The following is a 16,831-nucleotide window of genomic DNA, read 5'->3' as shown; positions in this document are numbered from 1 at the left end:
GCCGAAAAAGTCAATCACCACAACTATTGATGCGTCAGATGAGAAGTCGGAGACCATTCACAAGTGAATGAGCAATGCTAGCATCCAAAGCCGTTCGATGCACGTGATTCCACATACAGCAAACAATTCTGAACACAGTTGTGTCCAGAGTTGGATGTATTTGAAAGTTGTGTTCCTAGACTAATTTTTTTTTTTTTTCTTTCGGAAGTGAACAACAGGCTGGGATTTGGAAGTCGGAAGAAGCAGACAGAGGACGGCAAGAAACAATCGTCCAAATACATCTTAATCCAAAGACGCCTTGAAGTTTTGGATGATGATGAATCCGATGATCTCGCTTTACCAAATACTGAGCTCCATCCTGAGCTAGCCAAGCAAGCTTGATCTCAATGATTAATGCTATGGAGCCCCCCACCCCCCAGCAGTTCGCAATGGAGTATTTTTTTTTATCGCTGTGGATGACAGCTCAAAGTGCTATCATCAATCAGTATCCAATTTAATATCAATCAGTATCCAATTAATCTTCCTTTCATTCGAGAAAAAGAAAAGTCGGAGTAGGAGTAGGAGTAGGAGTAGGAGTAATCAAACAAACGACAAAACAAAACTTCCACAAGAATACCACATTATTACTCCATTTCTTCTTCTCATTCATTTTGCCACCTTTAGAGTAACTGAATAACCTTTTGGTCCTCTTAATACAATCCCATTATCCAGATTCCAGCGCATATCAAAGTGAGTGAAGGTTTTAAAACAATGTGGAAATTGGATAAGAACCTAAACAGAAAAACAGCGTGGTGTATGAACCTAGAAAGAGAGAGAGATCAATGAAGAAAGACACATGACTACATGAGTTATGCTGCATGCATTCAGGGTGGCAGAAGGCCATACAGGTTTTTCCCCCTGCGCAATATTATCCGGACACTTTCAGCTTCTCACTCTCACGCAGAGAAATGAACAAGGTGAAAACAGAACTGAATGTGGAAGTCTAATGAAATGAACCATCCCCATACGATAATCCACCAAAAAGTCATTAGACGCCTGCGAAGGGGCTCTGGGGTTATCCCACACATAGTTTACGCACAAGCACTTACACTAGCTATTTCCATAAACAAATAAATAAATAAAACTTACACTAGATACCATAGGAAGTAGGAACCAATATAAACTAACGTTGGTTCTGGTTCCCTTAAAAATGTAGGTCCCACTTGACTTTATGTAATGTTGTCCTGAAGCTAAATATATTCTACTGGTATCCATACCATCTTCCTTACTTTTTATAAATCCCTTCGAAAATTTGCAGTCCAAACGCCCAACTAACATGAATTCCAGATTGATCCGATGATATATCAGCAATCACTTCAAAACTCAATTCCTACGTATGTATATGCATGTAAATTAGGGTATAATATCTTATTTTCCAGAAGTTGATGATTGATGGGCAGATCAATCATTTGAATGGGACCATGGTAAAGTGAAAGTCTACTGAGTTTAAATAATCAATACCTGTGGCTGCTAGGGAATCCACCGTATAGTAGTACAATACATAAATATGATTTAGATTGGAACAAGGATTGATTACCAGAAGAAAGTGGCTCCATCACCTTTTGCTTGATTGGGTATTCATTAGAAGAGTCAGAAGTTCAAGACTCTCTTAACACTGTTGTTCGACAATCATAAACCAACCACCCCTAAGTTAATCTAATAAGAAGTTTCTACCATCTATAAATAGACACTTAAAGCCATACCATAACACACAAACAAAAATCAACCTAAACCAAAGACTAGCCAAAATGCGCTTGAAGTCTCTTCTTATTCTTCTTCCACTGGCCATGGCTATTGCCTTGGCTATAACCCCCTTTTCACAGGGGCTCAACCATAATCTCAACCACCCTTCTTCTTTAGTACCACCATCCACTGATTCCACCGTACTGAATTACCATGGTGGTCCGCTCCTGACTGGACCAAGCAGCATCAATATCTATCTGATCTGGTACGGAACCTTCTACAAAAAAGACAGAACACCCATCACCGATTTCTTTGCTTCCTTTGCCCCTCCTAGGGGAATCAATTCCACCGTTTTGACGTGGTGGAATACGATTCTATCCTACAAGGACAAGTCCGGAAACCCAGTCTCCGGAACAGTCAAACTAACCAAACAGCTCGGTGATGTAAAATACTCACTTGGGAAGCATATCAAGCGCGCCCAAATACACAACTGTGTAAAAAACAAGATAGACACAGGAAAATTACCTTATGATCCTCGTGGGATATATCTGGTTTTGACTTCTAAAGATGTGACTGTAGACCGATTCTGCATGGATTCATGCGGTTTTCATGGAGGAATCATGACATTGGCAAAGAGGAGAGTCGTCTATGCACATGTTGGAGACCCCCATGTGCAGTGCCCTGGGCTGTGTTCATGGCCATATGCGATTCCTGCTTATGGCCCGCCAGGCCAGGCCCTTGTGGCACCTAATGGGATCGGGTCTGATGGGATTATTATCAACGTCGCGACGATTCTTGCTGGAGCCGCCACCAACCCATTTAAGTCTGGTTACTTTCAAGGCGATGCCTTGGCACCACTGGAGGCCATCACGGCATGTCCAGGGATTTTTGGTGACGGAGCTTATCCGGGGTATCCGGGTGACTTGAAGGTGGATAAAATGAGCAAGGCAAGTTATAATGCTTATGGTGTCAATGGCCGAAAGTTCCTTCTTCCGGCTATGTGGGACCCACTGCATGTCAACTGCAAGGTTGTCGCATGAATTTCAACATCGGCTTGTGTGTTGAAGACAATGTACATAGGATAATATGCAGGGATGTCTAGAATCGGGGTTGTTCACGAAGAAATTTGGGAACACATCTCCTTTGTATACGGAAAAATCATTTTCCTTGTGGAAATACAAGTGAAATGTGTTTTTCCTTGATGTTTGGAGGTACATCTATTATTGGACTAGTTGTAGATGGTCAAGTCTCCTACATTGTGGCTTCGTAGTGTTCAAGGAGTTCAAAAAATGCATCTCCATTGCGTATATAAGTTGTTTACACGTGCAGCAATGAAGCATAGGTAAACAAAAGGAGAAGTTCTCAAAGGATTTTATAAGAATAGTTTTCTATGGACCTCTTCCAAATAATTTCCTCCACTGTTTCTACATAAAAATGTGGGAGGCTATCTCAATATTAACCCAAATGAGCAGCCATGTCATTAAAAAGATCCAAAAGACAAGCTAAGCAGGGAAAAACCTCAAGAATAGAGTTTTCCCAGGACATTGGATCATTATTACCTACAGCACCAGATAGAGGAAAATGGTGCAGAAACGATACCTCATGAAAACTATTTGGGGGACTAGGGATCATCACAAACTCTGAAAGCATATCATGCTAGTTAGTCTGAGGGACCTAACATTTTCTCTGGAACTACAAGTTTGTCGAACTCCTCACCGCTCAGTACTCCAAGTTTTAGTGCAGCTTCCTGCAAGATTTGAACCCCCGTCAGTACGAGCAAGAACACCGTTCGAAAATTTGACAAGGTTAATTCATTGGATTCCTAAATGCAAGTAATGGGGAAAAATTAAACTGCCAAAAGACATCCTGGTATGACGTAAAAATGCTAGAGAGTCGCCACCTTCAGAGTGCTTCCCTCCTTGTGGGCTTTCTTGGCAACTGCTGCAGCATTGTCGTAACCAATTTTCTGGAATGAAGCAACATGAGATATTATCCAAAACCAAAATTTTCCCCACACACACATGCAGAGAGAGAGAGAGAGAGAGAGAGAGAGAGAGAGAGAGAGAGGCGCAGAAAAGGTTCAGCTTAAACATGTGAGGGGTAACTTACAGGGTTTAAAGATGTGACGAGCATGAGCGACTGAAGTGAATTCCAGAAAAATAACGAGAAACAAGAAATAATTAATTTGTAGTTCGATTTAACAAACATTGGTCGAATAAGGCAAAAAATCCTTAGTGGCCTTCGCCGACATACCTCATGCAGTAATTTTAAAATCCTTTCCCTATTGGCTTGAATTCCCCTTACACAATTCTTTTCGAAAGAAGCAGATGCATCCCCTATCAATCTCACCGACTGTAAGCAATGCATCATATAATAAGTAATGAAAAATGAATCCACAGGCATTTACAGGACTCTAAGAAAGTCCATGTGAACTACTATTGAGATAATATAACATTCTAGGCATCTCCACAATGCATGGACCATTGGGTAATGTGAGAAATGGACCAGGTTAGGTCAACTTTAATTACTGCCTTTTTCCCCCTAGAAAGGAACAGTCAGATTTTGGGAACTTTTCTAAAACAAAAGTCGGTCCGTTGTAATTGTAGCATGCATTTACCACAAAGATTTAAAGCAATTCATGTTGTTATTTGGTACCAGTTCAGTTCTTCCTAGAGATGCTCTTCAATTTCAGAATGTAAAGGCTGCACTCAAAGGATACTAGTAGAGGGAATCCAATCAGTACCCAAAAATGTACAGATAATTATAGATAATTTTGGAAATATTGAAATGGTTATAAACCACAACTTTCAAAAGAATACAAGATGTTGAAATTCATTTTCTTCTCTAATAAAGCACTTGAGCAAACTTCAAACAGTTAAAGCCTTGATACTATCAGTGAACTCTCCAACAGAAGTAATACCAGTCTAGCGCCAGCTGTGGCTAACTATCAGATGCAATAGGGTCATCGCGGCTAATAAATTGAACATTCTAAATTATGCCCTCTCCAAAAACAATCACAAGCACAAAATGCTAACAGAACTTACATGTAGAAGAGCGTTAGCAATCATAGGCTTGAAAACATTCAACTCAAAATGGCCATTTGATCCTCCCACTGTAACGGCAACATGGTTTCCCATGACCTAAGATGCACAAAGTTAGTTTGCTTGAGTGAAAAAACACAAAAAGAAATTGATAGCGATACGAACTAAAACAATGTCATAGAAGCATAAGTAAAAGTCACGATTACATGTTTTGGGGCAAGCATTATCGTATTTCCAAAAGCATCCAAGGCATACTCCAGACATTTAAAATCTAAGTAAACAGGAATAAGACACTGAACCTTACCTGAGCACAAACCATAGTAAGGGCCTCGCACTGGGTAGGGTTCACTTTCCCCTGAAATAGAGTAAGAGCACACAAAATAAGTTTCCTTTTAATTTTTTTTCTGATTCTCTGTGGACTGGCCAAAATCAGAAATGAGAGAGGATAAAGGTCTTACAGGCATAATACTGCTGCCAGGCTCATTTTCAGGAAGAATGAGTTCACCAAGGCCACAGCGCGGACCACTGGACCATGAAACAAATGTAAACACACAGAAGTTATCAGTGCAATAAACACTGTGTTAACAGATGACAATGCATACCTTCCTAACAACCGTATGTCATTTGCAATCTTCATCAGGGAAGCAGCAATTGTGTTCAAGGCTCCACTAGTTTCAACAAAAGCATCATGTGCAGCCTGGCATTACCAAAAATCATTAGAAGAGGCAAAACTGATTTGTCATTAGGAGACAAAATATGAAAACCGCAACAAAATTCAGGGGACCCAAAGGATAACCAGTGCTTCAAATTTGTTTTCTGCTGTGACAAATGGCAAGTTTGTTTCTTCAGCTACTGCCGCAGCAATCTTTACATCAAACCTGAAAAGGTCACGAAATTGAGAAATGGAGTCCGCAACACAACACAAACCAAAACAATCATCATTATAGACTTCACTAAGACCACATGTGTAGTGAGATTTTGGAACTTTGGTGCTCATGACCAGGTGACAAACCATCTTCTCCTTCAAACAACTAGGACAAAGCTACTTCCCTACCCTACTGATTCTTGGGAATGGAATCCATTCAGGTAAAATTAAAAACTTAGCTTTCAGACAACTTAGACTAGTTTCCTTCTCTAACACTTCACCGATTCTTCATGGACAATTTCCTATCAAGAATTTGCACAATTATTGAGACCCTGAAAAGAAAAATGCAAATTCCCTCGTGCTATTTCTCAAATCCCATGTTCCGAGCACTTTGGCCATTTTGTCAATGTATTCACTATATTCTCACAACACCATTCTGTATAACTTCAAGTCCAAGGATCCTATATGTTAACACCAGTTCAACAATTAAGACAAATTGGATATGTGAGTAGTTTTCAAATGAACTGCATCAAGAACAAACGATTCTAACCTTGAGTCTAGTTTGTGCATGCACATGGAACAAGTACATTGAAAAAACACTGGTCATAGAAAGCTTAAACTACAAGACTCAAGAGAAACAAAACCAACAGACTGAACACAGAATCCAAAGTCTCATCGAAGTAGGTGAAAGGTCTCAAGCACCAAATAAAGCAGGCGTATACCCTTTTTTGGTGTTCAATCCAGTCCCTACAGCAGTACCGCCCTGCGCAAGCTGCTCATGCAACCTCTAACCTGTTAGATCTTTAGTAGAAGCAGAATAGAACCACCAGACATAAACAACCACTAACAGCCAACCTGATACATGCGAGGAAGGGTGCACAGGACTCGGTCAATTCCATATTTCACCTGCAACCAGAGCTCATTCTGTAAGGAATCCCTTCACATGCAATGAAGGCTTTCGCCATTCTTTCGAGTGGGTCAAAATCAAAACCAAATCCGCTGTAAAGTAATAAACAACACTGGAAGAGTTTGGTAGCAAAATAAGCTTACTTGTGTGGTGTAGCCACTAAACTCTTGCCCCAAAGTCAAAGGTGTTGCATCTTGAGTGTGAGTACGCCCAATTTTTATGATATCTTTGAACTCCACTGACTAGCAAAACCAAATAAGCTTGATAGATAGGAGTCTTTGCAGATATAACTGAAGTATACGTGTATCATTACAAACGACAAAGATAGAAGCATGACAACCAAAACATAGCACGTAAAGACAAGGTCAGAACGCTTCACCAAATTACTATTAGACAGATAATAGTGCTTATGAATCAGGGTAAAAAAGGATCTAACCATAACTTGCATAATTGATAGGAGAAGGAACGCCAATTCAAAAGCCACCTTAGCTTTTGCAGGTAATGGGCTCGCACGCCCATGTGACACCACATCATCTCCCTACCCTCCCCTAGCAACGATCTCCCGTGCAAGCCTCCTGAGGTGACATTTGGACCAATGCAAATCCCCAAACAGCCTGTTAGGTACGGTTAGTTCTCCCACCATCGGGTCAACGAACCTTCTAACAAAATGCACCATCTCCTCCACTTGCGCTGGTGCACTCGGTCTGCCCCCATCACCGCCCTGTGGATCTTCCACTTGAGTCTATTTCTCACATGATATGCATTTGATCTGTCTAAACCTGCCTAAGCGGCGAGCCTAGGTTAGTAGGGTGAGTATAGGGCATAGAAACAGCCTCTGAAATGGTACAGCAGTCATGAGGCACCACAAAAATCTCTTGACCCTCACGTAAATCTTGGGTTCTGGTGACTTAGTTGATAGGCTTAGAGGATGTGTCTTGACCCAATCTTCACTAGATGGACTAGCATCTTTACAATACTTAGATAAGACTACACAAACTGTGATAGAGACACGTGAAGTGCTCCATAGCACCTCAACACCACATAGCATGCCAACCAATATAGTCTGTTACTTGGAGACATGAGAGTTCGATGCCATAATAATAGCGGTGGCTACCTCCAAATGTTGAGCTAGCAAAGGAAGCCACCTGTCCACACAACCAGGTGAGTTCGCCTCCATGGCTTGACCCTCCCATATTTAGGAAATAACCTTTGCCATGCACGCAACATAGCCATCTCCTTCCCCCTAAACCTTATACCCTGATTCTCCAGCTCCAAGCCTCCACTTTTCTGTCTCTCCCCCCGAGACCGAAAGAACCTCACTCAGTTCACCGACTCTACCTTGACTACCCAGCTCCAGCTCAGTGACTGTCATGCTTCCCTCAAGGCTCCCTCCGCAGTCCCATAGAGCTTCCATCGCCCACATATCCTATAGCCTACTTCAAGATATGATATTTACAATGGTGGATAAACCCATGGTGAGATGACTCTATGCCCAAGGTCGTACGAAATTGACGTAAAAAGACCAAACAAAAACTTTCAGGATCACCAAATTCAAGTTGACAAACAAACCCATGTTGAATTGGAGCTTGGTATAGTCAGAGGCATTATGTAATGGGTAATAAGACAGTCAGACAGATGGAAATTTGTAGGCCTGCAATTACACTCCCCATAATTTTTAAGGTTGCTAGTTGACTGTACCTTTTTTGCAAGTGTAACCTTTCTAGTTTCTTTTCTTGGGGGTCTCTATGAGGAACACAATTAAAGAAATTTGATTTTGCCTGCATTCCTATACCGAATACTAATGACTAAAAAATGTGACTAGTTTCTTTTCCATATCCTTTTGCAAAATAGATTTGCTCATGGGACTATCCCATGGTGTATGATGTTTGCAGATGATATTGCCCTCATAGATGAAACTGCTAGAGGTGTTGATACGAAATTAGAAATTTGGAAGGAAGCATTAGAGTCGAAGGGTTTTCGGATAAGTCGGAGCAAAATTGAATATATGGTGTGCAAGTTTAGTGGTACCAGCAATGCGCATGAAGAAAGAGTGATGATCCAAGACCAGAAGATACCAAAGAGTGACCATTTTAGGTATTTAGGCTCGATTATTAGTAAAGATGGAGAGATTGCCGATGATGTGACACATAGGATCCAAGTGGGGTGGCTCAAGTGGAGGAGCGCTACTGGTGTACTATGGGACAAGAGGGTACTTACAAAATTGAAGGGAATTTTTTTATAGAACTGCCATAAGACCAGCGATGCTTTACGGGACAAAATGTTGGCCTATTAAGAAACAACAAGTGAGCAAGATGAGTGTAGCATAAATGAGAATGTTGAGGTGGATGTGCGGCAAGACTAGATGAGATAGGATTAAAAATGAAACGGTCCGTGAGATGGTAGGTGTTGAACCTATAGAGGAGAAATTGGGGGAAACTAGGCTAAGGTGGTTTGGACATGTCTACCGTAGACCTGGAGATGCAGTAGTTAAGATAGTCGATAGGATAGCTTTGGGTAGCAACGCTACGGGGAGGAGAAGATCTAAATTGACATTAGATGCTGTTGTGTGCAAAGATATGAGTCTAATGGGTTTGATTGAACAAATGGCCCTTGACAGAGTTCAATGGAGAAAAAGGATTCATGTAGCCGACCCCAATTGATTAGGACATAAGGCTCGGTTTAGTTTGGTTTGGTTTGGGACTATTGCATGCCTTGCTATGCTTATCTTAGGGCTTCAAGTTTGAATTCTTTGGTACCTTTAATGTCATAACTGAATAATTATTTGTTATTACCTTCTTCACTAGACTTCTTCATTGGCTATCCAAAACACAAAATTAACATTCGAGTCTTTTTAATCGCCTTTGGAAACAGAAACAATAATTAAAAATTTGTTTGAGAAATCCTTCTGCAGGGAAATTACTGAGATCTATTTTCATCTCACCACATGCGCATACCATTTTCACAGTAAACAATCTTCCACAGGATGTTTCAATTTATTTTTAACAGTTATTGTTGCAGCATAGCAAGGAGCAGTAATTTTAGTGCATAGAAAAAGAAGATATACTGCATGTACTATATCATCAAAAAAAAAAACTTCCCTCAGCTAATAGACAAAATAGAGTTTCCGAAGAACAAAAAATAACTTCAACCTTGGAATGTAGTGAAGCCTGCAAATGTTTCATCTTTGGTATTAATCTCGAATTTATTTCCATTGCAGCAGCGATGTGCATCACCTGTAAGATTAAACCATCCACAAGAGAGCAGATCAATTTCACCAGATGAATAGTTAGTTATACAGTTTACAACACTCAGGAATTCTCACTGCTATGCTTTATTAGGCTTACCGTTGGGAATGTGTCATTAGAAGATTGTGATCTGTTTACGTGGTCATTTGGATGCACAAATTTCTCACCTCGTTGATGGCCAAGAATTTCAGCTGCTCTATTTGCAATAACCTGGAAGTACATTCATCGGAAATAGAGCAAATTGAAAAATTCTAGCACCAGTAATCAGTACTGGAGGAGATGAAAACGTTAACTTCATCTGAAAAAATATGGAAGTAACAGTAAACTCAGTAAAAATAGGGAAAAAAAAAAACAAATATGATAAAGAAAGTTAACCCCTAAAAAAATTGTACATTACCTCATTGGCATTCATATTACTTTGGGTTCCACTACCAGTCTGCCACACAACCAGTGGAAAATGGTCATTTAGCTTTCCTTCAGCCACCTCTTGAGCTGCTTGCATAATTGCTTTCCCTATGGATGGATCAAGACCATATTCCATGTTGACCTGCAGTTGGACACAATAAGTTCATCTGAGTCAATTTGGAAAGAGAATGTTCATATCCTACTAGCATCTCGATACAATAGATCAGAGCCAATTTAATTGTTGTAAATCTGAACATCTAGCAGCTAGCTTAGCATGATTTTTACAGGAACTAATAAGATCAGGAGTACATAAAAGCAAATTTTGATGTAATAGAGTGGGAAAATATGTAAAAAAACAGTAAGCAACCTTGGCAGCACATTTCTTAAGGATGCCAAAAGCACGAACAATTGGCTCAGGCATTCGTTCCCGGTCACCACCAATCTCAAAATTCTGTAACGATCTTTGAGTTTGAGCCCCCCACAATCTGAAAAATTAAGGTAGGGTAGGAAAAACAAGCACTCAGTCCAAAATTTTGAAGTATCACCTGAGCTGGCACTTAGTTACGAAATACAAAGGCTACCTTTTAGTGAAAATATGAATTTCCAAATATTACGTGAACAAAAAACAGCTACAAAAGTAAGCAATGCGCGGCAGTTGAAGGTAGTAAATGAGAAAGAAAGAAAGTAACCAACTTATCAGAAGGAACACTGATCGGTCCAAACGTGTCTCTTTCTTCCCTGAAAGAAGTCGAAAACGATCTCCAGCAAGCACTGAAGCGCAACAAGGACGTGGTCGAGAGGCGACGAGATGCAATGAAGATCGCCATGCCTTTTGCTATCTCTCAAGTCTAGTCCTGCCCGCGACAACAAGCACATCACGTAGGATTTCACGAAATTGGATAGATATAGGGATACATACAGATCAGGAGATAGATTTACCTTGTGAAGTGAGTGAAAAAGTGAGAAGAAGTGCGGTCGACGAGCTCCAACGGAGGGAGAGGTTTAGGTCAAATCAAAGATTTTGCGTTGTTTCAGTTGAGCGGCCAACGGTGGCGGCTCTCTCTCAGGAACTTTCCTAACGTGGAAGGAAAATTAGTGCACCACTTTTGTCACAATTTCTTATTGTTGGATTGCCCATACTTTTTGTTGGGGAAAATTAAATTATGTTGGCTTTCGAATCTACCCCCCGACTTTTTGCTTTATTTATGAGTCTCTTCAAAAGAATGACTTTTCACTTTAAAGTTCTAATTTAACTATAAATTGATCTTTAGGCTGGATCATACACTGTATTTAGTTGCTTCAGACGAAAGTGATAGTGTATCAATTTAACTATCCTTCAAATCTGGAAGTCTCCTAATTTTTTTTTTTTTTTGGAAAAAAATCTGGAAAGATTCCAAAAAGTTGGGGGGTTTTTTGGGCTTTTTTTAAAATTTCGGTTATATTTTTTTTACTTTTTCGATTTATGTCTTCGAGACAAATCAATATAATTCACAAAAATTTGCGTAGAATAACAAACGTGGAAAAAAACTGAACAAAGCCTAGAGCTTGAATCTCATTTTGTGCGGAGAATGAAAAGTTGCTAGGACATTCAAAAATATTAGTGGCAGGCATGTAAAATACTTTTACAGAATATAAGAAAATCACAATTAAAGATATGAGTTTAATGGATTTGTGTAAACAAGTGGCCCTTGACATAGTTCAATGGAGGAAAATAATTCATATAGCCGACCCCACCTCAAGTGATTGGGACATAAGGAGCGATTTGGTTGGTAAGAAAATCACAATTAAAGAAGAGTAGTCACTAGTTAACATCGTTATTCATCATTTTGCCGCTCCAACATGAATGTGATTAGGAGATTGGTGAGGGAAAAAATGTTCAAGTTCGAGTAATTAATCCTGTGCAAGAGAAGGAAAGAAATTGAGTTCCTAATTCACTGTATTCAGCATGTTAAAATTCGGTTTCGCTATCAAAATGCCACTACACTTTCTTTTCTTTTTCTCTAGCTTAATTTTAATATGCTTCCCTTCTCTTTATGTTGCCAAAAAACCTGCAAGAATACATGGTAAGATAATGGCCAAAATGTATTGAGAAATAACACTGCATGCGCACAAAATATAGTCCGGATAGCAGAAATTAATGCAAAAGAACTTGCTTCATTTGTGAAGACTTCCATATTCTCGGGAAACAAGAATCAAATATGAGACATACAAGAAAAACGAATAGTGTTTTCCTAAATTCTCAAGGCCAAGCGGGTAAAAAACGGACTAGTATGTGAAACTTGTAAAAAAAAAACGCGACGTATCATCATGGTACTGTAGTAGAAGATTGAGAAGCAAGCTGATCGAACCCAAACAAACTCCTCTTTGTAAGCTCTGCTTCCCTCACAAGAGGCCTCACATGAGTACACAACAATAGTTGCACATGAGTACACAACAATAGTTGCCCAATCAAGCGAATCCACCTCGATCATTTTTCACGCCAAAGTAATAAAGCAATTGGGGCAGAGAATCTGGAATCACCAACATAAGCCAAAGTTTCGATCAAAGATAAACGGGGCAAAGTAATGGTCCTATAAGATCAAATTTGAATGCTGCGGCGTATCCAAAAACGTCAAAGTGTCTTTAGAAATGACAAGAAAACACCACAATAAGTGCATTTTGGAATATCAGTCTCGGATGGTTGGCCACTAGACATGGGCCATAAGGGTTTACCCCTTTCAAACCTACAATACCTGATATAATTGAAGGAAATACTTAAAAGACTTGACGAACCCGGGCAGGAACTATTATAGCTCGGGGGTAAAATATATCAACTAGAGGAGCAGAGATGAAAAAATGACTGATGATCCCTGTAGCTGTGAATTGGCTACTAATTAACTTTGAAATGTCCCAGTTGAAACGCCTTAAGTTAGTCATGCAAAATTAACAACAGATGCAAAAGTACATCGGAGAAGCAAACAACTACTACTATAACAAAAATAGTTATGTCTTTATAGACACGTGTAACTCATATACATTTCGAACCAAAATATAAGCTACTTCCGTGCACAATTATTGAAATTTCTTGACGCCAAATTAAAAATCTCATTTGACGGAGGGAGTACAAGAGTTGGGACATCGGCATGATCTTAGTTGCTTCGATTGCGCTTGCTGTTATTATGCAGCTGTATATGGGGGAAAGTTCTGTATGCATAACGCTACACTGGTTAATGGATTAGTACATTTAGCTGTTGACGTCCTAGTTATGTGCCTTGGTAGAAATGAATGAATTAAATCAGGTAGTAAAAATTGCTACCGGGTTGTTTCCTTCCTCGTTATCCGACTGGTGCTTATTGCCGGTATTCAGTAATGAGAAATTTAGCATGTGCATTTCTATTACTCAAAAGTTGAGGTAACACCTGATTTCGTAGTAGCAGAATTAAGAAGTGATGATTCTGTACACATTGACACGACTGTATCTCTTGCACTCCCTTGAAGTTGAGGCTCTGTTGCTCCTACTACAACTATTACAAGTGGTTTTTTTTTTTTTTTTTTTCTGTAGCATCATTGGTCCTTATCTTGCTTGTATTTTGATATGTTTCTTGTTGAGTGCAGGCCAAAACGTATGGAAGCTGGTCAAGGACGGTTTTATCATTAGGAAACCAACCAAGATTCACTCCAGATCCTGTGCGCGTGGAATGAAGGAGGCCAAGCGAAAGGGACGTCACTCTGGATATGGTAATTATGGGAACAGATTTGGGTCAATATGAGAATATTTCAGTTCAAGACATTTCTACTGTGATTTTTTAATTTTTCCCAGTGGCTTAGATAGACGTCTCCTGTAGTTTGTGTACGTGTATTTAGTTGGATAAGTCTGCTAAAATCACCACGGACATAGATGTAAACTGATCAGGAATGTTTTCCTGAACAAATTGATTTTTAAGATTTAGATAAGATGCAGAATATATTATGCTTAACAAATCACGGGAAATTGGAAATTGGCCATGGCAGAATTTTGAACATAATTAACAGCTACTTACATTTCTGTCGTTTGCTGCTCTGAGACGGGGTTATGTAGATTACGCTGATTGTTGCTGTGTTAGATGGAGAAATTTGCCTGGTTTTTTTTTTAAGTTTTCCTTGTTTGGTTTCTCAGGTAAACGTAAGGGTACAAGAGAGGCAAGGTTACCCACAAAAATACTGTACGGATGAGGAGGATGCGTGTGCTCAGGCGCTTGCTCGATCCGCAAGTACAGGGAAAGGAAGTTTGCTAGGAGAGAGGAAAGGCTAGCCGGCTCAGGTAAGATACGTACATATTGATGGATCTTTACTTTTCTTTTCTATGTAACGATGTTTGATGATAAAGGGAAGCTAGAACAGGCAAACATAAGCTTGTTTTGTTGACTTCCACCCTGAATTCCAAAGTAGAGCTGAATCGCCATTTTTCAGGTCCCATGGGATTGAGTTTAAATTACTCCAGTTTGCTGTTCGTCCCATAAGATTTATGTTTAAGCTACCTATTTTGGGTACCTTATACATCTTAATTTATTGAGAAACACATTTGGCTCAAGCTTTGCATGCTTTCGATAGAAATAGCTGATTTCACATTCGTTAGTTTATTTCATATTTTGTTACAATGGCAAATTAGCTTACACTTTTTACATTTGATTTTTGCTTCTGCAATTGTATCTTCTTGTACTTCAAATTCCTATCCTATTCATTTGCATGTTTAGTCCAAATGCACTCCAGAATGGTTAGAAGTTGCAGGAGCTTTTTAACTTGATGTACTCAAGGTTTCAAAGATAGGGTTAGGGTTAAAAGATCATTCTTTCTTGATTATAATCGACATATTAATTGTTGCGCATTTTTCTGTCTGATGTGCACAGGGACCAGGAGATAAGGCACCTCAAGCTCCAACTGCAGCAGCTGCACCTACAGCTCAACCCGCTCAGTAAGTATTCAGATGTTATGTTGGCTAGCTAATCTATGATGAGATGGTTTGGAGTACAATTCTAACTTGGGTTTTGTTTGGTTACAGGGCATCCAAGAAATCCAAGAAGTGATCGAGATCTGCAATGATGGATACTGAGGATTTAGAAGAACACATTGTATCTTGTGTTCTGGTTATTATCATAGTTCAGTGATTTTTGACCTATTATGTTTTTCATTTTGTCTTTTGGTTATTTTGTCGAACAGTGTCGTTTTCTTGTTGAAGGAAGATTGTAAAGATATTTGATACTTCCCGGTTTGTTTTCATCTATGTTAAAGTCGGTTCCTTTCGTTTGAATCGTTTCCTCCTGCTAGTTGGGTTTGGTACGTATCAAATCTGCAACTTGTGCTGGCTACTGTCAGCATATAAACTGTGAAAGAATGTTGATGTGTATGTGGTGTTTGTTTCCCAAAATACTCCAGGATACCATGTAACAGTTTTTCGAAATCTATGCAAGATGATGCAGCATGCTCTGCTCAGCGAGGGCAAATGTCAATTATACGGAGTGGAAAGAGGCTGATGCATGTTTTGTCTCTGACAAGGAAAGGAGAGGTTGCACAAATTAGTTGATGCATGCCCCCCTAAAATACTTATGGTTTCGGTGGATTTTTGACTGTTACAATGAGCCATCCTTGTTTGTATTTAGCTGATTAAATGCGGAAATTAGAATAGTTAAAATGTAGATAGACTCTTTTCCTTGCGATTGTACATGAATCTCATAGGACCACTTGAGCTGTGTTCCCAGATCTGAGTGTGTGAAGATCAACCCGTAAAACTCCACGCTTGGTGGTCTAATTTTGCTCAAACCATTGGTAGCTGCAGGCCCCCCTGTGAGGTACAGATCGCAATCTGGGTTCGCTCTCTGGGCGCACATCTAACTTCTGAGTTCTCATCTACAACCTCGTTATCCAAGCGAGGCCAGGGCAAAACCAACCCGTATTGCCAAAGGATAAACAAAGTATAGCTTAGAGGCCCTTAGAGCATCTCCAATCCAATACTCTATTTGAGAGTATCAAAATACTCTATTTTATTCATAAAGTAATTTTAGAGGAAACCATTATTCCTATTTACTCCAACCACAAATCCTCTATTTTTCCCATAACTTCTCCTTTCTTTGGTTTGCACCCTTCACCGGAACTTGAGAAACTTCAAGCCATGCACAACATAGAATTTTGTCCTCTTCCACTAGGAAAGCTCTGCCACGTTGGGAAGATTTCCCATCAAGTTCCATACTTGGAAGAAAACTTGAGAGGATAATTTTTACTAGACTTCAGCTCTTGGAGAGGAAGAACTCGGATTGTTTGATGAGAAAAATTCTGTTTTATAGATGAAAGTGTGGTATTGAATTAAATTCACCCATCAATGATGGTGGTAGTTCATCTACCAGCTGTAGAAGTTAATAAGGATATAAATGCCATTTTAAAAGATGAATAGTGTTATAGAGGGGATCCTCTATATTTTCTCTCATCCTCTAAATATGGAGGATCAAAATTCCATCCTCTCAAATAGAGGAGACTTGAGAGGATGGGTTGGAGGAGTTCCATACTCTCAAATAGAGGAATAGAGCATGGGTTGGAGATGCTCTTAGAAGTCTTAGACCCAAATTTTGGGAAAAAACTCATCATTGGTCAGCCCTACTCGAATGGCAAAATAATTTTTTATTCAAATATATTATTA

General features: G+C 39.6%; 2 protein-coding genes and 1 long non-coding RNA gene across 4 annotated transcripts; 2 read left to right on the top strand and 1 right to left on the bottom strand.

The window, feature by feature from the left end:
- Positions 1-1,750: 1,750 nt before the first annotated feature.
- LOC131332305 (fumarate hydratase 1, mitochondrial-like) lies at positions 1,751-11,348 on the bottom strand. 2 transcript variants are annotated; one of them, XM_058366452.1, is made up of 18 exons: positions 11,125-11,348; positions 10,879-11,039; positions 10,553-10,670; positions 10,178-10,327; positions 9,880-9,990; positions 9,685-9,768; positions 6,679-6,777; positions 6,484-6,534; positions 6,351-6,400; positions 5,560-5,641; positions 5,366-5,460; positions 5,222-5,288; positions 5,068-5,118; positions 4,767-4,862; positions 3,976-4,074; positions 3,832-3,861; positions 3,623-3,688; positions 1,751-3,469 (listed from the first exon to the last, which is right to left on the bottom strand). In XM_058366452.1, exons 2-18 carry the CDS (start codon positions 11,010-11,012, stop codon positions 3,383-3,385), a joined length of 1,470 nt encoding a protein of 489 aa, XP_058222435.1. In that variant the 5' UTR covers positions 11,013-11,039; positions 11,125-11,348; the 3' UTR covers positions 1,751-3,382. The 2 variants fall into 2 exon arrangements, with proteins under 2 accessions (XP_058222435.1, XP_058222436.1); XM_058366453.1 differs by lacking the exons at positions 10,553-10,670; positions 10,879-11,039; positions 11,125-11,348 and having other exon boundaries at positions 3,093-3,469; positions 9,880-10,078; positions 10,178-10,319.
- LOC131332306 (protein EXORDIUM-like 2) lies at positions 1,788-2,922 on the top strand. The gene has a single exon (XM_058366455.1). It carries the CDS (start codon positions 1,788-1,790, stop codon positions 2,760-2,762), a length of 975 nt encoding a protein of 324 aa, XP_058222438.1. The 3' UTR covers positions 2,763-2,922.
- A 3,137-nt stretch (positions 11,349-14,485) lies between the features above and the next one.
- LOC131333511 (uncharacterized) lies at positions 14,486-15,448 on the top strand. The gene is made up of 2 exons (XR_009201829.1): positions 14,486-15,115; positions 15,203-15,448. It is a non-coding gene; the product is annotated as an uncharacterized LOC131333511 (long non-coding RNA).
- The last annotated feature ends 1,383 nt before the right edge of the window (positions 15,449-16,831 follow it).

The sequence above is a fragment of the Rhododendron vialii genome, chromosome 7a (assembly GCF_030253575.1).
Source record: "Rhododendron vialii isolate Sample 1 chromosome 7a, ASM3025357v1".
In the NCBI taxonomy this organism is placed as follows: domain Eukaryota; kingdom Viridiplantae; phylum Streptophyta; class Magnoliopsida; order Ericales; family Ericaceae; genus Rhododendron; species Rhododendron vialii.
The sequence above is the reverse complement of the archived record's forward strand: the minus strand, read 5'-3'. Positions and strand labels throughout refer to the sequence as shown.

What these genes read in the sequence shown, in the direction of transcription:
- LOC131332306 (XM_058366455.1), top strand. Translation starts at nt 1,788, where the DNA reads ATGCGCTTGAAGTCTCTTCTTATTCTTCTTCCACTGGCCATGGCTATT.
- LOC131332305 (XM_058366452.1), bottom strand. Translation starts at nt 11,012, where the DNA reads ATGGCGATCTTCATTGCATCTCGTCGCCTCTCGACCACGTCCTTGTTG. An exon ending in CTGGCAGCAGTATTATGCCT is followed by an intron (nt 5,119 to 5,221) that starts GTAAGACCTTTA and finishes ACTCTATTTCAG; the next exon opens with GGGAAAGTGAACCCTACCCA. An exon ending in TCGTCACATCTTTAAACCCT is followed by an intron (nt 3,689 to 3,831) that starts GTAAGTTACCCC and finishes GCTTCATTCCAG; the next exon opens with AAAATTGGTTACGACAATGC.